General features: G+C 45.9%; 1 protein-coding gene and 1 pseudogene across 1 annotated transcript in view; both read right to left on the reverse strand.

Moving 5' to 3' along the window:
• Positions 1 to 932: 932 nt before the first annotated feature.
• LOC111959591 (DNA repair protein REV1-like) lies at positions 933 to 9491 on the reverse strand (annotated as a pseudogene).
• A 2271-nt stretch (positions 9492 to 11762) lies between these two features.
• LOC111959241 (AF4/FMR2 family member 3) overlaps positions 11763 to 27557 on the reverse strand; it is a 24133-nt gene continuing 8338 nt past the window's right edge. The window contains exons 3-12 of the mRNA XM_070437625.1: positions 20746 to 22830; positions 20443 to 20564; positions 19925 to 20131; positions 19705 to 19768; positions 19008 to 19144; positions 18761 to 18832; positions 13765 to 13858; positions 13601 to 13650; positions 13253 to 13458; positions 11763 to 13041 (exon numbers count right to left, since the gene is read on the reverse strand). Of these exons, the coding sequence (XP_070293726.1) occupies positions 12920 to 13041; positions 13253 to 13458; positions 13601 to 13650; positions 13765 to 13858; positions 18761 to 18832; positions 19008 to 19144; positions 19705 to 19768; positions 19925 to 20131; positions 20443 to 20564; positions 20746 to 22830 (3159 nt within the window). The 3' untranslated portion in view covers positions 11763 to 12919. The remainder of the gene's footprint in view (positions 13042 to 13252; positions 13459 to 13600; positions 13651 to 13764; positions 13859 to 18760; positions 18833 to 19007; positions 19145 to 19704; positions 19769 to 19924; positions 20132 to 20442; positions 20565 to 20745; positions 22831 to 27557) is intronic.

Below are 27557 nucleotides of genomic sequence, written 5' to 3' on the forward strand. Positions count from 1 at the left end.
CAGGAGGGGAATCTGATTGACGGGGCTTCGGAGGTGGGAGAATGAGGGGGCGGGACGCAAGGCAGCCGTCGCCTCCTGATAGGTGGGCGGGCGGGGGTTTGAGTCTCTGTTCATTGGCCAGTTGTTCGTGGTGTCTGTGGTGAGACACAGGGGGAGGGGTTGGGTTCCTGGGGGGGCTGTTGAGAAGTTTGGGGGGGTCAGATTTCAAAGGGGAGTTGGATAGGGGCTGGCAGGATGCAGGGACCCAGACCCCCCGTGGACTTCCTGTCAGGGTTCAGGGGGGTGTCTGTGGGTCGTGTGGGGTTGGGGGAGAGATCCAGAGCCTTTAAGGCACCATTCACAGGGTGGGCGTGACCATTGGTCAGAGGGGGTCCGTGTTGCCCTCTGGTGGGTCTGACAGGACAGGGGTCCTCACCGCCCCCTCTTGCACCCAGTTTATTTGGGCGGTCCTCGTCTTGTCATAGGTCAGTAATGATCCGTTTCTATAGGACAGAGAGAGAAGTGGGAATTTAGAATCACAACTTGGAACCAATGTTCTTTATGTGGACCCTACTTTTGTATGTTATTATGCCAGCACCAATATACATATATCAATACACACATACACAACAACACACTCACAGTCTGAAGTCCAGATCCCGGTAGCTGTGCTGGAGGTGGTTGGAGAAGGAGAGGCTGGACTGAGGTTGTGGCGTGCCAGGTTTAAGAGTGCTCATGGCTGGGGTGAGCTGGGACGGGACCGGGGGTCTGTGAGTGGGTGTCGGCTGGAGCAAGAGGCCGGATGCAGCCTGGCTTGGGGCTGCCTTGGCTGGGTGGGTGGTGGGGATGTGTCCTGGGTCAGAGTAGAGGTGATTGGAGGAGTAGGGGCTGAGAAAGCAGTGTCCTGGGCTAAAGTGTCTGGACTGAGGGTTGAGGTGACTGGGGAGGGGGAGCGAGTGGCTGGGCTGGGGTTGAGGTCGCCAGCTAGCGGTTATACTGGTTGGGCTGGTCGAGGAGATTGTCTATGTGTACATGACTGTGGCTGGATGTAGGAGTGTGGTGGCTAGATAGGGGCTTCCCAGGCTGGGGGCTGGGTTGTTGAGGCCAGGTATGAGGTTATTGAGGCTGGGTACAGGGAGGCTGTGGCTGGGTTGGGTTTGCCCGTGGCTGGATCCTGCAGCCTCCTGGCCTGGCGACACACACACTGGGGAAGCTCAGGCCTTTTTGCTTGGCATAGAGCTGGTACTGCAGGTAGGACAGGAGATGGCAGCCTTGATACTGAAGGTGGGAAAGAGGAAGGTTTAAACACTATTACGTAGGTTACATTACACAACACACAACACTACACCACCTGTCAGTGATCACCTCCGGCCGGACCACCTTCTGGTCCCTCAGCTCCTGTATTTGCTGTTGGGCAGGTTGGTGGCGATTATGTGGGTTGTCTTGGAGCGGGAATAGTACATGTGAAACTGACCCCATGCAGCATCATCAGCCTGCGCAGCTCGTCTGCACTGGGGTCTAGGTATAGAAATAATAAATAGAAGAATTGGACGAGCACTGATATCCACATTCTACTCTTTTAATCCTATGCTCACACACACAGTCAAAAGCCAGAGAGGAAGAACAGGAACAGACATCAAAGAGCAGGGTAAAGCATACACACACATTTAGTACAGTCAAAAGTTTGGAAACACCTACTCATTCAAGGTTTTTCTTTATTTGTACTATTTTCTACATTGTAGAATACTAGTGAAGACATCAAACTATGAATAACACATATGGAATCATGTAGTAACCCCCCCCCGCCCAAAAGTGTTAAACAAATTAAAATATATTTTGTATTTGAGATTCTTCAAAGTAGCCACCCTTTGCCTTGATGACAACTTTGCACACTCTTGGCATTCTCTCAACCTGCTTCGAGGTAGTCACCTGGAATGCATTTCAATTAACAGGTGTGCCTTGCTAAAAGTACATTTGTGGAATTTCTTTCCTTCTTAATGCGTTTGAGCCAATCAGAAGATGGTCTTTTACCAAATAGGGCTAAGTCCATATTATGGCAAGAACAGCTTAAATAAGCAAAGAGAAAAGACAGTTCATCATTACTTTAAGGTCAGTCAATTATCAAAATTTCAAGAACTTTCAAAGTTTCTTCAAGTGCAGTCGCAAAAACCATCAAGCGCTATGATGAAACTGGCTCTCATGAGGACCGCCACAGGAAGGGAAGACCCAGAGTTATCTCTGCTGCAGTCTGCTGTCCCCACATGCTTCAAGATGGCCACCATTGTTCCTGTACCTAAGAAGGCAAAGATAACTGAACTAAATGACTATCGCCCCGTAGAACTCACTTTTGTCATCATGAAGTGCTTTGCGATACTAGTCAATGATCATGTCACCTCCACCTTACTTGTCACCCTAGACCCATTTCAATTTGCTTATCGTCCTAATAGATCCACAAACGATGCAATCGCCATCACACAGCACACTGCCCTATCCCATTTGGACAAGAGGAATACCTATGTAAGAATGCTGTTCATTGACTACAGCTCAGCATTCAACACCATAGTACCCTCCAAGCTCATCATTAAGCTTGAGGCCCTGGGTCTGAACCCCACCTTGTGTAACTGGGCCCTGGACTCCTGACGGGCCACCCCCAAGTGGTGAAGGTAGGAAACAACACCACATCGTTGATCCTCAACACATGGGGCCCCACAAGGGTGCATGCTTCACCCCCTCCTGTACTCCCTGTTCACCCATGACGGCGTGGCCATGCACTCCTCCAACTCAATCATCAAGTTTGCAGACGACACCACAGTAGTAGGCTTGATTACCAACAATGATGAGACAGCCTACAGGGAGGAGGTGAGGGCTCTGGGAGTGTGGTGCCAGGAAAATAACCTCCCTCTCTCAACATCAACAAAAGGAGGTGATCGTGGTCTTCAGGAAACAGCAGAGGGAGCACCTCCCTATCCACATCGACGGGACCGCTGTGGAGAAGGTGGAAAGCTTCAAGTTCCTCTGTGTACACATCCCTGACGATCTGAAATGGTCCATCCACACAGACAGCGTGGTGAAGAAGGCGAAACAGCGCCTCTTCAACCTCAGGAGGCTACAGAAATTTGTCTTGGCACCTAAAACCCGCACAAACTTTTACAGATGCACAATTGAGAGCATCCTGTCAGGCTGTATCACCGCCTGGTATGGCAACTGCACCACCCACAACCGCAGGGCTCTCCAACGCATCACCGGCAGCAAACTACCTGCCCTTTAGGACACCTAGAGCACCCGATGTCACAGAAAGGACAAAAAGATCATCAAGGACAACAACCACCCGAGCCACTTCCTGTTCACCCCGCTATCATCCAGAATGCAATGTCAGTAGAGGTGCATCAATGCTGTTACCGAGAGACTGAAAAACAGCTTATATCTCAATGTCATCAGACTGTTAAATAGCCATCATATGCACATTAGAGGCTGCTGCCCTATATACATAGACTTGAAATCACTGGCCACTTTAATAATGGAACACTAGTCACTTTAATATTACTCATCTCATGTATATACTGTATTCTATTCTACTGTATCTTAGTCTATGCCCCTCTGACATTGCTCGTCCATATATTTTTAATTCCATTCCTTTACTTAGATGTGTGCATTGTTGTGAAATTGTTAGATATTACTGCACTGTTGGATTTTGCTACACCCGCAATAACATCTGCCAAACACATGTATGTGACCAATAAGATTTGAAAGAGATGTTACCAGCCTCAGAAATTGCAGCCCAAAAAAATGCTTCACTGAGTTCAAGTAACAGACACATCAACATCAACTGACTGCGTGAATCAGGCCTTCATGGTCAAATTGCTGCAAAGAAAACACTACTAAATGACACCAATAAGAAGAGACTTGCTTGGGCTTATAAAACACGAGCAATGGACATTAGACCGGTGGAAATCTGTCCTTTGGTCTGATGAGTCCAAATGTGATATTTTTGGTTCCAACCGCCTTGTCTTTGTGAGACGCAGAGTAGGTGAACAGATGATCTCCGCATGTGTGGTTCCCACCGTGAAGCATGGAGGTGGCGGTGTGATGGTGCTTTGATGGTGACACTGTCAGTGATTTATTTAGAATTCAAGGCACACTTAATAAGGATGACTACCACAGCATTCTGCAGCGATACGCCATCCCATATGGTTTGCGCTTAGTGGGACTATCATTTGTTTTTCAACAGCACAATGACCCAATAGACATCCAGGCTGTGTAAGGGCTATTTGACCAAGAAGGAGAGTGATGGAGTGCTGCATCAGATGACCTGGCCCCCACAGTCACCCAACCTTTTGGGTTACATGATTACATAGTTTTGATGTCTTCGCTATTACTCTACCATGTAGAAAATAGTAAAAATAAAGAGAAACCCTTGAATGAGTAGGTAGAGAGAGGAGATTATTTCCATGTACTCCCCTGTGATATTCTTAGAAATCATTTACATATCCAATTTAGATTTCCTGTAGGTGAAGAGAAAGAGGAGATAGAAGACAGACAAATACAAAAGCTAAATGAGGGGAAAGAGTGAAAGGTGGAAAGAGGAATGAGAGAAGAAATGGGGTAAACATTGAAAAGTGGAGATAAGAGGGGGAAAGAGAAAATAATGAAAGATAGAGATTGGGATAGAAGGAGAGAAGGGAAGGCAGTGTGGGAAAATAGAGTAAAGAGGTAGAACGTGTCGACCGCACAGCAATCCCAACAAAGCCTTCTATGGCTTACCTAACAACTGAACCCGTCTATTGTACGGTCCACGCGCACAAAGTCCATACACTGCAGTTACAGACCCGCCCAGTCTTTCTAGAGAAATAATTGCAATCAAAGTAAAATTGCTTAGAAAGTATAAATGGGTTACTAGCTCCATTAAAGCATTAAGGACTGTATTTAGTATCCATAGAAGGGATAAGGATAGAATCAAATGGGAGAAGGAGTGGGTATGGTGTCTGGGAACATCCCAGACAGTTAGGAACAGTTTGGGTATAAATTATGACGACATTTTGTGACGTTTTTGTTTATTTTGATCTTCAGAAGGGTTATTTCTGGCAGTTCATGCACACAGAAAATGATCGAGGAAAGCTGAAGTCGGTAGCCAAGTCTACGTCCCTTTGACGGTGATTGGTCAACCGAAGGGATTCTTCAATTAAGTGTTTGTTGTCAATCAATGAGATGTGCATGAAAACGAAGCCTATTTTTCCACTTGAGAAATACTGCACCAAACATCTTAGTTAGATGTAAAATTGTGCGACTAAGATCTCTGCAAAAATATCAAAATAAATGACAGATTTCTTGATTTATCTTAGATTAATTTGGACTATTTTGAGGAAATGTATGCTTGCTACAGCATCTCAAGATGAACAAACAGTACTATTGCCGCTTTGTCTCATTTTTCAAGCGAAGGTCTTTTAAGGGAGTATGCGAGCACACTCGTTCGGGTCACCTAGCCAGACCATGCTGACGCCTTAATGGCCATGTGTCTCACCTGTGTATCCGTTGACATAGATGGCCACCCCAGTGAAGATGCTAGAGCAGGCTCCATCTTTCTGTTTCTCTCTGGGGGCGTCCATCTTAAACTGCTCATCCAGCTTGGACACCTTAGCAGCCATGTAGCCACCCTACACACACATTTTACATTTAAAATCATTTAGCAGATGCTCATATCTAGAGCAACTTACAGGAACAATTAAGGTGAAGTGCCTTGCTCAAGGGCACAGACAAATTTTTCACCTGGTCGGTTGCTAGCCCAACGCTCTTAACCGCTAGGCTACATGCCGCCGGTACACACACACACATTTTAGAATTTGAAACAAGAAACCATGATATTCTCACTGCAGACTGATAGTCATACATGCAACAGGGCTCCAGGCGAAGTCAATGAAGTGCCAAATTAAGGAGGAAAACCTGGGCCGGCTTATCATGCATGACATATACAGAGTACTACTATAAAATCCTTAGCCTCTCCTTTCTCATCAGCAGTCATAAGTATACATAATCACACAGGTATCAACCTAAGTTGTTTGCACAATCCATTATGCACTAGCAGTACCATATTATCCCACTGAGCTAAAGTGAGCCAATGTAACGGACAATGCCACGCTCATGGGTCTCCATGGCAACGGAAACAGGAAGTTACTCACCCTGGAAGCCCAACCGTTGTCATCCCTGTCCCTCTTCCTCCGCCCATCTCGACTCATACTGAGAAACACCTGGGAGAGGAAAATAGTCTGTTTTAGGTAGCCATATCTATGACGATGAGTCAGTCCGTGTAAGAGAACCCACACCCCACACAGATACACACACTCTTTGTTATCAGGTGTTTAGGTGATCGATCAGCCAACTTCAGTACACTAATTAGGCTTGTATTGTAATTAGTGGTCGATACAGGGAGATTTACATCAGGCCCCGCTCTAGAAGAACAGTACAACAGTGTGTGTGGGAAAGTGTGGTGACCAATGCTTACTTACCATATAAATTTGACCTTCCTTGGTCTGTCATTTTGACCCTCAAAATACACACTCTAGAACATTTTATTTTTCTCACACTTGATGCTCTCCCCTCTCTCACCCTATATCCTGTGGGTGCCTCCATCTCAGATGGTGTGATTATGATGAAACAATCCTCATCCTCTCTTTCTTATTACATTTTAATTATCCGTCTGAACCCTTCAATTCTGGCCTTGAGAATTGTAGCTCTCATCTCAAAACAGATTTATCTTCAAACCCCCTCCTATTGGGCTTTCTGAGTTCAATCCATCAGACTGTTGTCCAACTTGACACGAGGAGGGTGTTTCCTAGCTCAAGGAGATCAACAACTTTTGATTTTGGAGTGTACTCTCCCTTTACCACGGACCCTAGCCTCAGTCTGTGACCCATGTCTCAACCGGAGGGAGTGGCCCACTAAGCCTATTAGTCCTAATATAGGCCCTGAGAGAGGGAGCCTGAACACCCCCCATTAAGAAACACAAAGCAGAGAAAGGCACATCTGTTGAATGAATAGGCAGACACAGTCAGGTTTGACACTGATTGTCTGTGTTCCCAATCTGCTCATCACCTGTAGCTGGCTGCCATGATTGCAGCGTGTGACTTATATCCTGCCAGGGCCAGGTGCTCCAATCATGCAAATGAGCATGAGCAGGAAGAACACACTCAGGTCAGTTCAAAGGGAGGTGACATCAAACATTGGGAGAATCTCAATTGCATACTCCTCGCATCCTCACCTTCTCAAAAGCCACTGGATGACAAAACCCAGAGGTCCCAACCCTTTGCCCTTCTCCTCCAATGGGTTTTTGAGAAGGAGGCGAGAGGACGTAAGGAGTATGCAATTGAAATTCTCCCAAGAAAGAGAAAATGAAGGAAGCCGAATGAAAAAAAGGATGGATGTAGCTTTGGGTAGAAATGTTATGGACAAAGGCACATAAAAAAGGATGACACGGGGGGGGGGGGGAATCGGAAAATTACATCAGAAAATTACATCGGCAGATAACCTATACGGAGTAGAAAGCAGTACGGAAGAGGTGGAGATATGGGGTTAAATCTAAGCCTACATCCCATCCATGGACAGGTAGTCAGACAAAGCATCTGATAAAGATTGACTATCCTACGCCTGTCTGTCTTTTTATTCTAGCCCTGCAATATTTGCTGGGTTAGGATCAGCTTTATCTGGCGCTGTTATGACCTTTAACATTATGAGCTAAAAATACACCTGTCTCCAGAACAGTTCGAACAGGCCTCCCACTGTATTACTACTATCTGACTCTGCAGCAGCATATAAGCAGTGGGGATGGCTGGACCATAGAGATAGATAGAGGACTCATCTTTGTATCTGTGCCATTATAGTGTTTGTGACAGCTTGGACAGCGCCATTGAGGTTCCATTTTGAAGTAGTACATTTTCTTCTTCAAGATTGTCTGATCGTGCCTAATGACATGACTCCAACAGGGTCACCAGGAGGGATCAGCTAATAAAGTCCCACCCAGTTGACTACATTACAATAGTGGAAGCCCTCAATGGTGCTGCCCATGCTAACACAGCCTTTTGGCCACTAGAGGGCTCTATCATTCTCTATGGGCTGGACACCTGCCAGACCGTCTGTCCTGCTGTGCCACGCTCAAATGAGTCCCCACAGAAACACAAATGGCCCACAGCTGGTGGACTGCAGGTGTCCCAGTGTAACCTGGCTCCAAAGTATTGTGGTACAAGAGGGCCAAATTGGTTCCTGCCTCCAGGAAGGAGTCCATCTTAAGTCAACTTCAAGGGCTGGTACCAAGAATTCCTCAGAGGCATAGACAGTTAGATATGAGAGAGATGCTGGGGGGTGAGAGGGGACAGAGAATGTACTTACTAAAGCAGGCAGTCAGAGCAATTATTACTTATTTCCATTACACTGAAAATCTAAATGAGTACAAAGAGCAGAGCAGCAGACACCAGTCTAACTGCAGCCTTTTTTTGTAAGAAGGCTGTTATGGAGCATGCTTTGTACAGTGCCACCACTGCTATCCTCGCTGACTGTACTTACTGGACTGAAAATTCTAAAGTAAGCAGGTTGCAGGAGTCATGCTTGCTGGAGTTGGCTACAGGTCTAGCTAGCCCCCCTCCCTGCTCCCTCCCTCCTCGAGCAGAACACAAACAAAGATTTGTGGTCGACCTGCATGGCGAGCACTGCCTGGACACACGAATGGGCTTGATTTTACTTTATGCTTGATTTTTACTTTAAACTAGATATAGCTATGCATACGGACTAGCATTGACGATTTACTAAATGAAAAGACAGCTGACCCCAACCACGTCCACTATGTGTGTAGCTAAGCTTGTTAGCTAGATCCACGCCTGATTCTGTGTGGGAAATGTATTGCTTGCTTCGTCATGTCTGTCAGCTAGTGTGGTCCCATGTGATTTTGACTACCACAGACCTAAAAAGCTCAACTAGCCACGTTACTCTCGAATGAAGACTGTCAAAAACGGCAAGCAGAAAGACAGATATTATGCAAATCAAGCTAGCTGCAGAGTTAGCTGGTAAATAACAAATGTAACCGAATGAATCGTGTCGCAGCGCTACAGAGTATAATTACACAGATTATGTGTGCAGTGAGGGAGGACACGTTGTTTATGTCGAAATTATGTTACATAATTGTCCAACATAGAATAAACAGTAGGTGCACGAGTGTGTGCTACAAAGTGTCCACACTGTACTGTTCCCATTGTAAAAGCGGAAGTCACTTTGCTACTCACCTTCTCTCTTTTACTGACTTGATCTTGCGCTGAAATCAAACAGCTAAATGTTGTTTTCGCAGGCTGGATCCTTCTTCTAAAAGGGTCTATGCGGTGGAGTTCTTCCCTATTTTGAGTTTAGTGTAACTGTTGTGGTCTTCCTATTTTGACATGCTCTTGAATAATCTCCGATCACCTTTCTCCGTGTGCTCTCCATTTTCAGCAGCCCGTCTGCTTTTTCTCTCTACCTCCCTTCTCTCCCTCTCTCAACTCCCTGGCTCCTCCCCTCACTGTTTAGCGCCTTAAACCGTCCTCCCTGTCGGGTCAGTGACAGCTCCCATTGCCGCTGGCTGTGGTTATCGTGCCACCCCGTGGCGAGTCAACAACACTACACTTGACGCAGCGCTGTGAAAGGCCACGTTCCATTTCATTGCCAATTTCCCCTAGCCTTTAAAACCTCATCGGCCTCCACCGCATAAAGAAGTAGTTATTTCGCCACTTAAACTGGAGAAGGGTCTGAAAATTGAAATGGAATTGGGTCAAAGAGATTAGGGACGACGGTATGTTGTGGGCTACTATCTCACGCACGCACGTCCCTGGTTTTAATGTCTATGGCACGTCCTCATTGACTTGGCCAGAGGAAGTGTCAAACATGTCAAAAATAAGCCTAATGCGTTTGTATGGGCTTATTTTGGACCTGCCTGCTTCCCGCCTTTGGGACAACGACTCCCATTGTTAAGGCGGAGACACGAGCACTCGTCATTATATACAGATCTCTGACTGGTCTTTTGACTGTTACTGCATCCAGCATACTTGGCCCCTAAGACACGCACACACACAAATTACCTCGACTAACCTGTACCCCCGCACATTGACTCGGTACCCCCTGTATATAGCCTCGTTTTTGTTGTTTTATTGTGTTACTTTTTATTGAATTTTTTACTTTAATTTATTTAGTTAATATTTTATTAATTATGTTTACTGAACTGTGTTGTTGGTTATGACAGTGGACAGTGGCTATGGGCTTGTAAGTAAGCATTTCAAGCTAAGGTCTACTACACCTGTTGTATTCGGCGCATGTGACAAATACAATTTGATTTGAAAACTGAAAAACGCAATACACAATCTGCATATAATATATGGTATATGACCAAAAAAATCCATGCAGGCAGCCAAGAAGAGGACTAGAGTCCCAGAGTCCAAATATAGGGCTGCGTGTAGACTAAACCGAGTGTGTGGCCGATAGTGCGACAGAGAAAGAATACTTTTTAATATTTTGTCTCGTGCTTTGATGCAGACTGGCCACCAGCCAGTGTCCTCAGAAACCCTAGCCCAACCGGCCAGCAGATGGCGCTATTATTCCAGCATTATTCCAGCACGCACACAGACTTCACAAAATGACGCACGGGCGACATACATGCGGAGAATACCGAAACGCGGTGGAGCTATGATACTTCAGTTCAGTCCAGTGTAGGCCTACTGATACTGAATAAACCGTTATCTCGAAAGTCTCTGTTGTAACCGTGTGGCAATAAATGTTATCAGCCGCTGAACATTAGTGGGCCTATGATGATTGGCCCTAATATTTTAGTCTATCCAATATTATGCAGACGTGAACAGCAACATCTAAACATCTCAAAATCAGCTAAATTACAATCTCTGCTCCAGTGATCTCACTGAATGGATGGCAATTTGATCCCACGCACGTCATCGGGTGCAATGCCCATTCGTTATTTAATGTATAAACCCGTTAACCCCACAGAAGCGCAGTCCGGGAAATCCAACGCATGAAGTCAAAGCATATGTGATATTTCAGGTTTGTTCCACTGTCATGTTTCATCTACAGTAGCCAAATCTAAATATAGACTGTCTGATGCTTTTTAAAAATTCCTCTCAGGGTCTCATTGCGTTGCACCTGTCACGCGGGCAGATGTAGGCTAGGCTACATCCTCCCCAGTCTCATTGGCTATTCCGAGTTGTTGCTATGGTTCCAGACAGCGGATGCTGAGGCTTGCCATAACAGTCTTCCTATTGGTGCAAAGGGCATCAGGGTAATAAGTGATGTCGAAAAAAGAACTAGCTCTATCAGACAACCTACTCAGAGAAAGAAAGACAGAAAGATGGGGGAGAGGGAGGGAGCAGAAAGAAAGAGAGGCTACCCACTGGGCACACACGTCAATTCAACATCTATTCCATGTTGGTTCAAAGTCATTTCGTAGAAATGACATGGAAACAATGTTGATTCAACCAGTGTGTGCCCAGTGGATAGGGAGTCAGTCAGATGGAGAGATGAAGGAGAGAAGCACAGTCTGATCACAAATACATTTAACTGGAATACACACACACACACACACACACACACACACATACACCTTCATCTAAATATTGAAAGTTGAGTGGGGACACTAATATAATTTAGGAAATATCTGAGCGATTACTAGGTGTCATTAAACATTTTCTATTTGGGGATAAATCCTTGTTGTTAGACTTTAGGAGGTCATATACCAACTTTGCTTCAACAAACATGGAGATGCATACAAATTGCAATATCAAAAAGACATTTATGAAATACAATTCGGTATGCAACTTTTGATAATTACATTACACCATATTATAAATAATAATTTTGCATAGACAGGAACATGAATGCTGGGCCATCCACTTGGCAACAAAACCAAATCAAAACCTATTGTTTTGGTATTTTTGTTAAAAACAAATAATCTGACACACCTATTGCACATAAAAAGACATCAAAAAGTGAAAGGCATCTCTAAATGTTCTGAAAAGAGCCATCTCACAGTGTAGTCATACAGAAAAGCTACCAGTAACTTGGTCTACATTTTAGGATGAGGGGCCTTACAGTCCAAAATAAAACTCAAAATCCCAACTTCACCTTTCCCCTAATGAAACCATTAGTCCTGGTGAGGCCCATGGGAGATGTAGTCCAGGTCATATGTCTGTTGTCCTTTTGTACAGTAGAGAAATCATAAAGTCCTCACAGGTGCACTGTATGATGTTTCTCTTCCATTTCCTTTTTAGACAGTTGCTGTGTGTGTTTTGTCATTACATATGTGGCACGTTTGGTAAAGCAGCGAGTTCGAAGGCATTGAATCCATGTGGAACTTTAAAGATCTGCACAGAGAATCCCAAGAGGAAGAGTAAAGATATACTAAAACAGTTCCTTTGCCTGTTTGTAGGATTAACAACACCTTCTCCCCATACAAAGTGAAGCACTTTGAGCACCAGGAAAGGCGCTACTGTGTATAAATCCAATCCATAATTTATGATACATGCTGAGAATTGAACTATTAATTGAAGTACTAATCCTTAAAACGTAGAATACAAGGGGACTCCTCAATTTCTCATCACTTGTGTCCCTCTTTCCCTCCTTCCCTTAGGCCAGGTTGTTGGGTCTCACCCATAAAGAATGATAGAGGCCTCCAGTGGCCAAAATGCCATGTTAGCATGGGAGCAGCAGTGAGGGCTTCCACCATTTTAATGCAGTCAACTTGGTGACAGTCAACTTCCTGTTGGAGTCATGTCCAACCAGCTCATCGGGAGGGATCAGCCAATTGTGAAGAATAAAATTGACTACTTAAAAATGGAGATAGCGCTGCCGGTGCGCTCACAGACGCCAAAATGGGAACTATATAGGGATGCTTTCTCTATCATTCTCTATGGTCTCGCCCCTCCCTCCACTAACCCACATTGGCACTGATGCGTATCCACTGTAGAGCCTGTCTGGTGTACTGGACTGCATGAGCAATACTACTGTGGAGAGTCAATGGCCCCGACAGGGTGTTCAAGTAGTTAAAGAACTCTGGAAAGAGAAAAAGAAAGAGAAAAAGAGAGAGCGAGAGAGAGAGAAAGTGGGGGGTTAAATCACATCTAATAAAACACTGAAACCTAGTCTCAACAAACTGATCTCTCTCTCTCTCTCACTATCTATCTCTCTCTCTCTCTCTAAAAAAACCAAAGAGGTCATTTCAGTCCATTTATTAATTTGCTAATAAAGAGGTAGCCTCTCTTACCCTTGTTGTCTCTGGCAAGGCTATCTGCTACCTCCCAGTACTCATAGCTGTAGAGGACACTGTTGGTGATGTTGAGGTGGTTTGCTGCCATCTGGTGGATACGTTGGGGAATGCTGATGAGGGAGGAGGGGGAGCTGCCAGTGTGAGAGCCCAGGGTGAGGGCTGAGGGGCTGGGGGAGAGGGACGAGGGAGGTCCCCCTGTGCCCCTGTCAATGAGAAGAACACAATGATACTTCGCTAAGGAGAGTCAAATCAATGTAATACTACGTTCACAAATACATTGGAGTGATTGAGAAAGAGAGCGAGGGGGAGATGGGATATGAGAGACAGAGAGCGAGTCTTTCTTACTTTCCCGAGTCGCTCCAGATTGGGGGAGTAGTAGGCACTTTTGGAGAACTCTGGGACGACAGATAAAACACATTTACAATCTAACCAATCTAATCTAACATGTCTGCTTTTAATTGCATCACACTAAATCCAGCAGTTAAAATAGCTGCTGGTGAGGTCTGTACCTTAAAGTAGTCCAATAGAGCTTTGGAATACTTCAGGGCGTGATCCTTCTTTAGACGAAACATCTGCCAGTATAGGAGAGCAAGGCACCGGAAACTAGGGAACACACACACACACACACACACACACACACACACACACACACACACACACACACACACACACACACACACACACACACACACACAGAGAAATGCCCAGTAAATAAATACATAATCCACATCCTATAGGTGATTATTTTCTAGGCGGGTAATAATAGATAAGAAATTACAAAGAGAAAGTGACATTAGCAATGTGCAGGCACCGCCCACCTCAGGATTCTCCCGCCATTATTCCTGTTTTTTGAGGTGTAAATTCACTTGTCAAATAATTGTTGCTGGACCGATTTATTTAAAAAGAAAAGCAACGCACATTCTAACGCTTGCTTGTTTTTTATTTTTTATTGTTTTTATTTCACCTTTATTTAACCAGGTAGGCACGTTGAGAACAAGTTCTCATTTACAACTGCGACCTGGCCAAGATAAAGCAAAGCAGTGCGACACAAACAACACAGAGTTACACATGGAATAAACAAACGTACAGTCAATAACACAATAGAAAAAAACAAAAAGCATTTCCCTGTTGATGTTATGATTGTGCACACGTGCATTATGCCGGCTCAAACAGAAGCAAGACCCCTTCAAAAGGTCAACAATGGCACATAGTCGGTTTTTTTGTCTGAATCTATTCAACGCTGACGCTTGGACGCCCTCTGACGAACCATCAAACAGGCAAAGCATCAATACAGGGATAAGATCGAATCCTACTACACCGGCTCTGATGCTTCTCGGATGTTGCAAGGCGTGCAAACTATCACGGATTACAAAGGGAAACTCGGCCACAAGCTGCCCAGTGAAATGAGCCCACCAGACGAGCTAAATGCTTTGTAGGCGCACTTCGAGGCAAGCAACACTGAACCATGTGTGAGAGCACCAGCTGTTCAGAACAACTGTGTGATCACGCTCTCCGTAGACGATGTGAGTAAGATGTTTAAACAGGTTAACATTCACAAGGCCGCAGGGCCAGACAGATTAAAAGGATGCATACTCAGAACATGCGCTGACCTGCTGGAAAGTGTCTTCACTGATATTTTTAACCTCTCCCTGACCCAGTCTGTAATACCTACATGTTCAAGCAGACCACCATAGTCCCTGTTCCCAAGAACACCTAGGTAACCTGTCTAAATGACTATCTCCCCGTAGCACTCACATCTGTAGCCATGAAATGCTTTTAAAGGCTGGTCATGGCTCACATCAACACCATCATCCCAAACACCCTGGACCCACTCCAATTTGCATACCGCCCCAACAGATCCACAGATGACGCAATCCTTATTGCTCTCCACATCGCCCTTTCCCACTTGGACAAAAGGAACACCTATGTGAGAATGCTGTTAATTGACTCCAGCTCAGCATTCAACACCATAGTGCCCTCAAAGCTCATCACTAAGTTAAGGTTCCTGGGACTGAACACCTCCCTCTACTGACGGGCCGCCCCAGGTGGTGAGGGTAGGCAACAACACATTCATCACACTGACCCTCAACACGGGGGCCCCTCAGGGGTGCATACTTAGTCCCCTCCTATACTCCCTGTTCACCCATGACAGCGTTGCCGCGCACGACTCCAAAACCGTCATTAAGTTTGCAGACGACACAACGGTGGTAGGCCTGATCACAGACAACGATGAGACAGCCTATAGGGAGCAGGTTCGAGACATGGCAGTGGGATGCCAGGACAACATCCTCTCCCTCAACGTCAGCAAGATAAAATAGCTGATTGTGGACTATAGGAAATGGAGGGCCAAGTACGCCCCCATTCACATCGACAGGGCTGTAGTGGAACGGGTAGAGAGCTTCAAATTCCTCGGTGTCCACATCACTAAGGATCTATAATGGTCCAAACACACCAACACAGTCGTGAAGACGGCACGACAACGCCTCTTCCCCCTCAGGAGGCTCAAAAGATTTAGCGTGGGCCCTCAGATCCTCAAAAAGTTATACAGCTGCACCGTTGAGAGCATCTTGACTGGCTGCATCATCGCTCGGTATGGCAACTGCTTGGCATCACTGGGGCCTAGTTCCCTGTCATCCAGGACATCTACAGTGGGGAGAACAAGTATTTGATACACTGACGATTTTGCAGGTTTTCCTACTTACAAAGCATGTAGAGGTCTGTAATTTGTATCATAGGTACACTTCAACTGTGAGAGACAGAATCTAAAACCAAAATCCAGAAAATCACATTGTATGATTTGTAAGTAATTAATTTGCATTTTATTGCATGACATAAGTATTTGATACATCAGAAAAGCAGAACTTAATATTTGGTACAGAAACCTTTGTTTGCAATTACATGAGATCATACGTTTCCTGTAGTTCTTGACCGGGTTTGCACACACTGCAGCAGGGATTTTGGCCCACTCCTCCATACAGACCTTCTCCAGATCCTTCAGGTTTCGGGGCTGTCGCTGGGCAATACGGACTTTCAGCTCCCTCCAAAGATTTTCTATTGGGTTCAGGTCTGGAGACTGGCTAGGCCACTCCAGGACCTTGAGATGCTTCTTACGAGCCACTCCTTAGTTGTCCTGGCTGTGTCTTTCAGGTCGTGTCATGCTGGAAGACCCAGCCACGACCCATCTTCAATGCTCTTCTGAGGGAAGGAGGTTGTTGGCCAAGATCTCGTGATACATGGCCCATCCATCCTCCCCTCAATACGGTGCAGTCATCCTGTCCCCTTTGCAGAAAAGCATCCCCAAAAAATGATGTTTCCACCTCCATGCTTCACGGTTGGGATGGTGTTCTTGGGGTTGTACTCATCCTTCTTCTTCCTCCAAACATGGCGAGTGGAGTTTAGACCAAAAAGCCCTATTTTTGTCTCATCAGACCACATGACCTTCTCCCATTCCTCCTCTGGATCATCCAGATGGTCATTGGCAAACTTCAGACGGGCCTGGACATGCGCTGGCTTGAGCAGGGGGACCTTGCGTGCGCTGCAGGATTTTAATCCATGACGGCGTAGTGTGTTACTAATGGTTTCTTTTGAGACTGTGGTCCCAGCTCTCTTCAGGTCATTGACCAGGTACTGCCGTGTAGTTTTTGAGCTGATCCCTCACCTTCCTCATGATCATTGATGCCCCACGAGGTGAGATCTTGCATGGAGCCCCAGGCCGAGGGTGATTGACCGTCATCTTGAACTTCTTCCATTTTCTAATAATTGCGCCAACAGTGTTGCCTTCTCACCAAGCTGCTTGCCTATTTTCCTGTAGCCCATCCCAGCCTTGTGCAGGTCTACAATTTTATCCTGATGTCCTTACACAGCTCTCTGGTCTTGGCCATTGTGGAGAGGTTGGAGTCTGTTTGATTGAGTGTGTGGACAGTGGTCTTTTATACAGGTAACGAGTTCAAACAGGTGCAGTTAATACAGGTAATGAGTGGAGAACAGGAGGGCTTCTTAAAGAAAACCTAACAGGTCTTGTGAGAGCCGGAATTCTTACTGGTTGGTAGGTGATCCAAATTACTTTATGTCATGCAATAAAATGCAAATTAATTACTTAAAAATCATACAATGTAATTTTCTGGATTTTTGTTTTAGATTCCGTTTCTCACAGTTGAAGTGTACCTATGATAAAAATTACAGACCTCTACATGCTTTGTAAGTAGGAAAACCTGCAAAATCGGCAGTGTATCAAATACTTGTTCTCCCCACTGTATATCGGGTGGTGTCAGAGGAAGGCCCTAAACATGGTAAAAGACTACAGCCATAGACTGTTCGCTCTGCTACCGCACGGCAAGCAGTACCGATGCACTAAGTCTAGAACCAACAGGACCCTGAACAGCATCTAACTCCAAGCCATAAAACTGCTAAATAGTTAGATAAATAGTTAACCAAATATCTACCCGGACTATCTGCATTGACCCTTTTTGCAAGAACTTTTGGGACACATCACATACGCTGCTTCTACTGTTTATTATTTGTCACTTTATTCCTAGTTATATGTACATATCTTCCTTATTTACCTCGTACACCTGCACATCAACTCGGTATTGGTACCCCCTGTATATTGCCAAGTTACCGTTACTCATTGTGTATTTATTATACATTTTATTATTGTGTTGAACTATTTCTCTATTTTCTTTCTCTCTACATTGTTGGGAAGGTACGTAAGCGTTTCTCTGTTAGTGTACACCTGTTGTTTAAGAAGCATGTGACAAATAACATTTGATTTGATTTGACAGGGATTAAAAGCACAAACAACATTTATATCACAAGAATGACAAGAAAGCGATTGTTGCACAGGTGGGTGTTAATTTTTGTAGAGTTTGAAAAAGTAGAGATGTAATGTTTACAAAGTAGCCTAACTCAGCCACAATGGAAGCCGCTCCCAAAAACGAACAACCAACATCAACTATTTCTGTGCTTGAAAATTCTAGAGCATTTAGTGACTATCCTTTTCTCAAACACAGTCTCCATCTAATGTTGAATATGCATGAGAATTTGACAAAATCAATCATCATTACGAATGAAAACCATGGTGAAAGCTGGGAGATTGTGAGGGCTTGGTAGGCCTACCATAGAAATATGCTGATTGTATAGAGAGTAGGCCTAATTTTATGCTATTCTTTTTAATTATGCCCAAATTAGTTGGTATTTTCAGAAGTTTACTCCATCAATGTAATCACAAAATGCATAAATAGGCCATATATGGTTTTAAAAAATGTTGGCATGGTTGTTTCAAAGAAGAAAACATTTGATATTTAACATTAAATTGAAATTGCCACCTAAATTGTCTGGATTCCATAGATTTTCTGGATCTCATTAAACAAAGGTTCAGTCAATGTTTCTTGGGTTTTTAAAATTCAAAATGCGTTGAGTATCTTACCCCATTATGCAGCTTTTTCATTGATCAGAACTTTATTTTTGACCTTTCAACCATTTGGACAATCGTTGCTAGTAACATACCACAGTACGGCCAACTGTTGGTCTTCCTGTCTAGCCCCTGGGCCAGAGTGGTTCTTCAGCTTCATGGCGTACCTGACAACCACAGAGGATCACTGTTACAGTGTGTGTGTGTGTGTGTGTGTGTGTGTGTGTGTGTGTGTGTGTGTGTGTGTGTGTGTGTGTGTGTGTGTGTGTGTGTGTCTGTGTTTGTGTGTGAGAGTGTCTGTGTGAATGTGTGTGTGTGTGTGTGAGTGTGTGTTTGTCTCACCTGATGAGCTCTACTGTCTCTGCGTACATGGTATAGGGAGACTTGGCCTCCAGTGGTCCCTCCTCCATAGCTTTTCCACACTCCATGAAGGAGAGAGCAGCATCCACATAGTTCACTGCCTTCCCCAGCTTATCCACCTGAGACAGAGAGAGAGAGATACTGGGTAAGTGAGATAGGAAATTAATGAAGTTGGAAGAGCTCACTAGCCACTTAATCCTGTAAAAGAGTCCTTATCATTTTAGCCAACTTATCTTAAAAATGTTACTGATATCTTTGAAACAGTCTTAAAGTGGCAATATGTAACTTTGTGGGCAAACCGACCAAATCCACATAGAAATGTGAGTTATAGATCTATCATTGTCATTGAAAGCAAGTCTAAGAAGCGGTAGATCTGTGCGCTATTTCTATGCTTCCTGGTCTTAAGTTTTGTTTTTGCTCCTTTCACTTTCGGTTTTATTACACCAGCTTCAAACAGCTGAAACAACAATATTTTTGCTAATGAAAAATATCTATTTCACAGCGGATTAGATGGTACAATGACTCTCTACACTAAACTAGCTGATTTTGTCACATAAACTGAAATTAGGCGAACTATCAGAGTTTTAGCAACCAGAAAATGGCGGAGCGATTTTGAACATTCCTAACTCAGTGTTAGAACAGTCCTTCTGGTCCTAACCCAGTCCTGAACCAGTCTCACCATGGCATCTGCACGGTGCTTCATCCTCTTGGCTTCATGCATGTAGTACTCAGCATGATGTGGGCTACAGAGGGATGGAAAGGGGGAGGAAGTCAATAGGAAAGAGCAGACAAATATATTATTATGTGGTAGCTACTGACTGCTTCTGACAGTCTAGGTTGGGCTGTAGAATGTGGTCATTAAGACTAACAGTGGCCTTATTTTTCAGTCAGGCACTCACGGTTCATGGTTGGTTACGGTTCCTCTCTGTCCCCCTGCCCGTTGTAAAGGAGGTCCCCATGGTTCACACTCGGGCCGAGGCTGCCCTGACACCCCAACACAACACTCAACCTCCATCTTAGGCTCTGGGTTCTGTGTTTTGATGGGGGGCTTGGTGGGGTCGGCGGTGTCAGAGAGAGGGGTACTGTCCAGATAGTCCTCCAAGAACCTGCTCACACATACAACCCCCGGAAATACACAGTCAGTACTTCTTACAGTGTTTATGTATGTATCAGCGTGCGTATATATATACTGTAGCTTTCACCTGGATTCACCTGGTCAGTCTATGTCATGGAAAGAGCAAGTGTCCTTAATGTTTTATACAATCAGTGTATATATGTGTGTTTGTGTGTGTGTGTGTTTGCGTGTGTTTGCGTGTGTGTGTGTTTGTGTGTGTGTGTGTTTGTGTGTATAAGTGTCAATGAGAGTGTGTATGAGAGTGTGTATACGTGTGTATGAGAGTGTGCGTTCCAGTCTCACCCGTTGTGTCTGGTGTCTGAGTGAGGGTCTAGACGTCTGTGCGACTCTGTGTGGGCAAAGGGGCCGTTGGTCTGGGAGTTGCTCCTCTTACTCTCTCTGTGGTGCTGGACTCCATTCTCTGACTGGGAGGAAACACGCATATTATGGCAGAACCACAGACACCAGGCTATTGTAGTTGTGAAGTAACAGTGACTTCAGGTCTCAGTAAAGGATGACATTAGTATTCCATGATAAACTAGCTACAGTGCAACTATCTTGTTTACACTGGAGGTCTATAGAGAAAAAAAGGAGTGTGTGTGTTACCTTGCGTTTCCTCTTGCTGTCTCCTTTCTCTGTCTCGGGGATGCACAGGTGTCTCATGGCTTCTTTCTGCTTGGAAGAGGCAGAGGAGGAGGAAGAGTGTTTGTGAGAGGCTGGGGTGCCTGTCGTAGTATCAGGCACTCTGTTGAGCAGGGAGAGGTCTATCTGAACCACCAAGTTTCTCAGGCCTCGATGGGAGGCTGCGGCCAGCTCACGACGTCCAAACGGAACCAGGGTGTAGAGTTTCTGCTTTCCCTGGATTTGGTGCCCCTGGCCTGGGTTGGATGCGGTGGTGCGCCTGGGGTAGAGCACTCTGGACCTGCTATCCGCGGGCCTCCCCGGGCCCTGGTACCCTCTCCTGGGGATGGGACGCTGGCTTGATGTGGAGTCGGCCGGGACTTTGGTGACGTTGGGAGGCAGATCGGGCTCCGAGTCGGACTCTGAAGAGGAGGAGGAGTCTGTGGGTGGGACGACAGGAGTGGGGGAGGAGGGTGACGGTGGAGGGGAAGGGTCCGGCTGAGACTGTCTCTCTTCCTCACTCTTCCTCCTCCTCTTTTTCTTGGTCCCGTGGCGTTGTGGGTCGATGGGATGGTGGCGGCGCTCGCTGTTGGTGTGAGGTCTCTGCTTGGGCTGGACCGCTTGCCATTCACCTCTCTGCTGCTGCTCCTCCCACCTCCTCTTGCACTTCTCCTCCTTCTCGCTCTCCTCCCTTCTCCTCTTTCTCTCCTCTACGTCCTCTTCCTCCTCTTCCTCTGAGCTCTGGACCCAGGGGCGTCTAAGCAACTGCTCCTCCGCCAGTCTTCTCTCTCCCTGTCTCTCCCCCTTTCTTTCCTTCTGTTTCTTCCCCTGCCTCTCTCCTTGTTTTTCTGTCTGTCTCTCTACCTCATGTTCCCCCTTTCCCTCTGTCTGCCTGTCTACCTTCCTCTTTGGTGCATGGGTCTCTCTCCGGTTGTCCACCTCCTGTTCTCTCTCCCTAGATTGGGGCTTCCTCTGTGGAAGCTTTGAGTGGGGAGCAGGGGCCCAGGACTTGACTTTGGGTCTAGGACTGGGGCTGGATTTAGCGCGAGGCTCAGAACTAGCTTTGGAGTTAGGCAGAGAATGTGGCTTTGGGCTGGATTTGGAACAGTGACTAACTCTGCTGCTGGTCTCTCTGCTAGGGTCTGTGGTGGGTAAGGTCTTGGCCCTGGGTGTGGGACTGAGACGGGTACTGAGTCTGGTTGTCAAACTAGGCCCATTACTGGGCCTGGGGTTGGATAGGTGTTGGCTTTTGGGGGCTAGAGTGAGTGCGTGTTTCAAGCTAGGCTGGGAATGAAGCTTGGGACTCGAGTTGGGACTAGGCCTGGGTCTGTGTTTGTGCCTGTGGCTCAGCTCAGTGGTCAGAGCAGGGGCTGCCTTGGCTGTGGTCTTGGGAGTGGGAACAGGCTGGCTCTGTGTGGATTTAGGCCTGGAGCTGTGCTGAGGTGGAGGCTGAGGATATGGACTGTGTCTTGGCTTGCTCTTGGGCTCAGTGCTGGGTACAGGGGCAATCCAGGGCCTGATTTTGGGTCTATGGCTTGGGCTGGTTGTTAGGCTAGGCCACGTGGGAGGCCTGTGGCTTTCCTGATGAGTACTCCGAACCTGAGGATAGCGGCGGGGGCTAGAATGAGTAAGGCTAGGACTAGGACTCCTAGGGGGGTGCTGGGGAATGGAACTAAGGCTGCAGGTGGCTCTGGGGCTTGGGAAGGGGCTTGGACAGACACTGGGGACCGGACTAGGGATGGGACTGTGTCTTGGGGTGGGGCTAGGACAAGGACTGGAACAGGGGCTGGGGCAGGGGCTGTAGCCAGGGCTAGGCCGAGGGCTATGCCTGGGGCTGTAGTTGAAGCGCGGGCTGGGAACAGGGCTCTGGCTGGGGCTGTAGTCCTCTCTGATCCCCCAGGGTCTGGATGGAGATGTGGCTCTGTGGGGGTCTGGGGAGAGCGACCGGTGCTCTGTAGCTCTCTGGGCGTGGTCGTGATTGCTGGGATCCTGGTCGCAGGAAGAGGATTTTTTGGGGACTTTTTTCAGCCACTTATCCAGCTGCCACTGAGTGGTGGAGGGGTGATATATCTGAGAAAACAGAGAGAGGAAGATGAGAGGATGGAGACGGATGACATATTTAAGGAGAGAGGGATGAGGGGAGAAACAGACAGGTAGGCTCAACAAAGGAGAGGGATCATGTGATACAGGTTGACTTTTATACATCCACATTGGTTTTAAACACTAACTTGCACTATAATTAATTTGCAGAAAGTGCTTGGACTATATTCAATCAAAACAGAAAACCTGGTCTTGGGGTTAAGCCAAAAACAACAATCGTCCTGATCAGCGAGAAAAATACAACAATAAAAAATGTTGCCTTTATTTAACCAGGTAGGCTCGTTGAGAACAAGTTCTCATTTACAACTGCGACCTGGCCAAGATAAAGCAAAGCAGTTCGACACATACAACAACACAGAGTTACACATGGAATAAACAAACTTACAGTCAATAATACAGTAGAAAAAGTCTATATACAGTGTGTGCAAATGAGGTAGGATAAGGGAGGTAAGGCAATAAATAGGCCATGGTGGCGAAGTAATTACAATATAGCAATTAAACACTGGAATAGTAGATGTGCAGAAGATGAATGTGCAGGTAGAGATACTGGGGTGCCAAGGAGCAAGATAAATAAATAAATACAGTATGGGGATGAGGTAGTTGGATGGGCTATTTACAGATGGGTTATGTACAGTTGCAGTGATCTGTGAGCTGCTCTGACAGCTGGTGCTTAAAGCTAGTGAGGGAGATATGAGTCTCCAGCTTCAGTGATTTTTGCAGTTTGTTCCAGTCATTGGCAGCAGAGAACTGGAAGGAAAGGCGGCCAAAGGAAGAATTGGCTTTGGGGATCACCAGTGAGATATAACTGCTGGAGCGCGTGCTACGGGTGGGTGCTGCTATGGTGACCAGTGAGCTGAGATAAGGCGGGGCTTTACCTAGCAGAGACTTATAGATGACCTGGAGCCAGTGGGTTTGGCGGCGAGTATGAAGCGAGGGCCAGCCAAATAGAGCGTACAGGTCGCAATGGTGGGTAGTATATGGGGCTTTGGTGACAAAACGGATGGCACTGTGATAGACTGCATTCAATTTGTTGAGTAGAGTGTTGAAGGCTATTTTGTAAATGACATCGCCGTAGTCGAGGATCGGTAGGATGGTTAGTTTTATGAGGGTATGTTTGGCAGCATGAGTGAAGGATGCTTTGTTGCGAAATAGGAAGCCAATTCTAGATTTAATTTTGGATTGGAGATGCTTAATGTGAGTCTGGAAGGAGAGTTTACAGTCTAACCAGACACCTAGGTATTTGTAGTTGTCCACATATTCTAAGTCAGAACCGTCCAGAGTAGTGATGCTGGACGGGCGGGCAGGTGCGGGCAGCGATCGGTTGAAGAGCATGCATTTAGTTTTACTAGCATTTAAGATCAGTTGGAGGCCACGGAAGGAGATATATATATTCAGTGTCAGGTTTTGGCCAGGACTGTTTGGTTTTGTTCACTAGATGTCCCCCTTGCACCTTTTTTGTACCTTTTGTTTTTCTTGCCCTAATTATTGTTTGCACCTGTAAGTCATTCCCTTGTTAGTATTTAAACCCTGTGTGTTCCTTAGTTCCTTGCTCAGTGTTTGTATGTTAGCACCCAGCCCCAGCCTTTGTGAACATTTTTCTCTTGTTGGATTTTCCAGAGGTTCTCTGGTTTTGTTCTCGGGTATTTTTGGATTGGTCTTTTGAGGTTTGTTTTTTCCCTTGCTGTTTTTACCACTTTGTGGATTTTCTTTTGTATTTTGGAAGATATCTATTTTTTATTAAACCACCATCTCTAGTACTGCTGTGTCTGCCTCATCTTCTGGGTTCTGCCAATTATTAGTGACTGTTTCTCGCACCGGGTCCTGACATTCAGATAAGCTTTTTCCCACAAAAATATTGATATGTTGAATGAAGGCCAGTGCAATATAAAAAAATCCTTGAAAATACAAATGTTTATAAAGTGTGAAGGGAGGAACAGGATGAAAGAAAGATGAGGAGGGTAGGTCTTATGGTCACACTGTTCTGTGAAGAGAGAGAGAGAGACTAAGGGGGAGGGAGCGATAGAGTGACAACATGAGAGAGAGAGAGACTAAGGGGGAGGGAGGGATAGAGTGATGGAATGAGAGACAGAGAGAGAGACTAAGGGGAAAAGAGCAAGTGACAGTGACATGACAGTACATCACTGGGGCCAAGCTTCCTGCCATCCAGTACCTCTATACCAGGCGGTGTCAGAGGAAGGCCCTAAAAATTGTCAAAGACTCCAGCCACCCTAGTCATAGACTGTTCTCCCTGCTACCACACGGCAAGCGGTACCGGAGCGCCAAGTCTAGGTCCAAGAGGATTCTAAACAGCTTCTACCCCCAAGCCATAAGACTCCTGAACATCTAGTCAAATGGCTACCCAGACTATTCGCATAGCCCCCACCCCCCCACCTCCCTCTCCACACCACTGCCACTCTCTGTTGTCATCTATGCATCGACACTTTAGTTAACTCTACCTCCATGTACATACTACCTCAACTAACCGGTGCCCCCGCACATTGACTCTGTACAGGCACCCCCCTGTATATATTGTTACCTTTTTACTGCTGCTCTATAATTACTTGTTACTCTTATTCTTATCTGTATTTTTTGAAACAGCACTGTTGGTTAAGGCTTGTAAGTAAGCATTTCACTGTAAGGTCTACACCTGTTGTATTCGGCGCAAGTGACTAATACAATTTGATTTGATTTGATAAGTAAACGATAGATTCCTTGTAAACCAGGACACACATTGGACTATTCCAAAACACACAGCCCATAGAACAAACACTACCAACATACATTACTCACTCCCAGTACCGGCTTCAGTCTTACCACCACAGTTAAAACTACACTGTAAATGTAGAATACATTGAGAAAACACTGTAAAAACGACCACTCGTTCAACCATAGTCTAAGAAGCTCAAACTTTGAACAGTGCCCTTTAAATTGACTACTTCTTCAACCCACCTTAATGTCCTACTACCACTGGAATCCACACACATCTGACCTGACATTTCCTACTACCACTGGAATCCACACACATCTGACCTGACATTTCCTACTACCACTGGAATCCACACACATCTGCCCTGACATTTCCTNCCACACACATCTGCCCTGACATTTCCTACTACCACTGGAATCCACACACATCTGCCCTGACATTTCCTACTACCACTGGAATCCACACACATCTGACCTGACAGAGGCTAAAGCCCCCTCCCATTTATCTAATGACTCACACTGGCTGTTTATTCTGCCTAACAATTCACTCAGTAACCCAGAAAGGGAAGAAGAGAGTTTTAAAAAGAAGAGGATATACTCACTGCTTTCCTGCTCTTTCTCTTTTCTTTATGTTTCTCTCCTCCCCCTCTATCTCCCTCTCTCCAGTAGCTGACCAGAGTTATTTAAACCTCTACTCCTCTACTCAAACACTGCCCCCCTTCCCTCATTCCCTTTTCCAGAGAGGACACTGCGTCTCTTGTACCCTCTCTGCCTCCTGCCTCCCTCCCTCCTTCCCTCTACCTGGAACTCTGGAGCACTCTTTCCTACCCCTCCTCCCCACCCACCCAAAACATGCTCGGTTGAAACCCCAGTTCCAATTCGATCATCCATAGATAAGATCTCTCTTCAGCTCGGAGATGGATTGTATTTCAATTGAGGAAGGAAACTCCCAGTGTGCTTTGCATGATTTTCGGGACCTAGTTGGTCAATTCTCAGTTTGTTCTGGCTTGGCGCTATTTGACAAGAAGGCAATAGAAAGCAGTAAATAAATATACTCCCTTACGCCCCCCCCCCCCTCCCCCCAGCCTCACCACCTCTATTGGGGCCTGATATACCGCATGTACAGTATTAGACCCAGCTATGGTCAGAGACAGACACATAGGGCCTTCTATTCATACAGGCAGTAGAAGCAGGTTTCCCCTACTCAACTCTCTCTGCATAGCTAACCTAAACCCCCAACTGCTGTCCCCCTCTTTCGACAATATCCCCCCACCACCAGCTCCTCCTCAAATAAAGACCTATTACTCACCACTGTTTCTAAACAGACCACTCTCTCTCTCTCTCTCTCTCTCTCTCTCTCTCTACTGTGCATTTACATGCTTGTAACTCAGTGCCAATGAAACTGCTAACCCATTCCATTTGAAAGCTTCCCTTACCTTTAGTTTAGCTTAGTTGGGCGTAAGCTGGCGTAGCATAGAGAGTCTGCAGTTGGTTATTAGTGTGGGAGACTGTCATGCTAACTGCTAATGAAATGTTAGCGTGAAACTGAATCTCCGGGACTCCCACCTCCCGTGGGCTTTCCTATTTGGGACTGGGCTTGTTGACATGACACCCAGACTCTAATTCCTACAGCAACTCCCCTCCGCCTTCCTCCCCCTGCATACCCCTCCCCCTGCTTCCTCCCCCTGCTTCCTCCCCCTGGTCTCACCCCTCCCTAGACTAGCTCACGTGCATTCCTAATTCCTGCCTCCCCCTCCCCCTCCCCAGATAGATTTCACTTGCTTTGGCAATGTAAACATATGTTTCCCATGCCAATAAAGCCCTTTGAATGGAATTGAATTGAATTGAGAGAGAATCTGAAATGAGAGGAGGCAGAGAGAAAAAATTGAGTATAACGGTATAAGAGGCTAAAGGGTATAAGAGGCTAAAGGGTATAAGAGGCTAAAGGGTATAAGAGGCTAAAGGGTATAAGAGGCTAAAGGGTATAAGAG

The sequence above is a fragment of the Salvelinus sp. IW2-2015 genome, linkage group LG36 (assembly GCF_002910315.2).
Source record: "Salvelinus sp. IW2-2015 linkage group LG36, ASM291031v2, whole genome shotgun sequence".
NCBI classification, from domain to species: Eukaryota; Metazoa; Chordata; class Actinopteri; order Salmoniformes; family Salmonidae; genus Salvelinus; species Salvelinus sp. IW2-2015.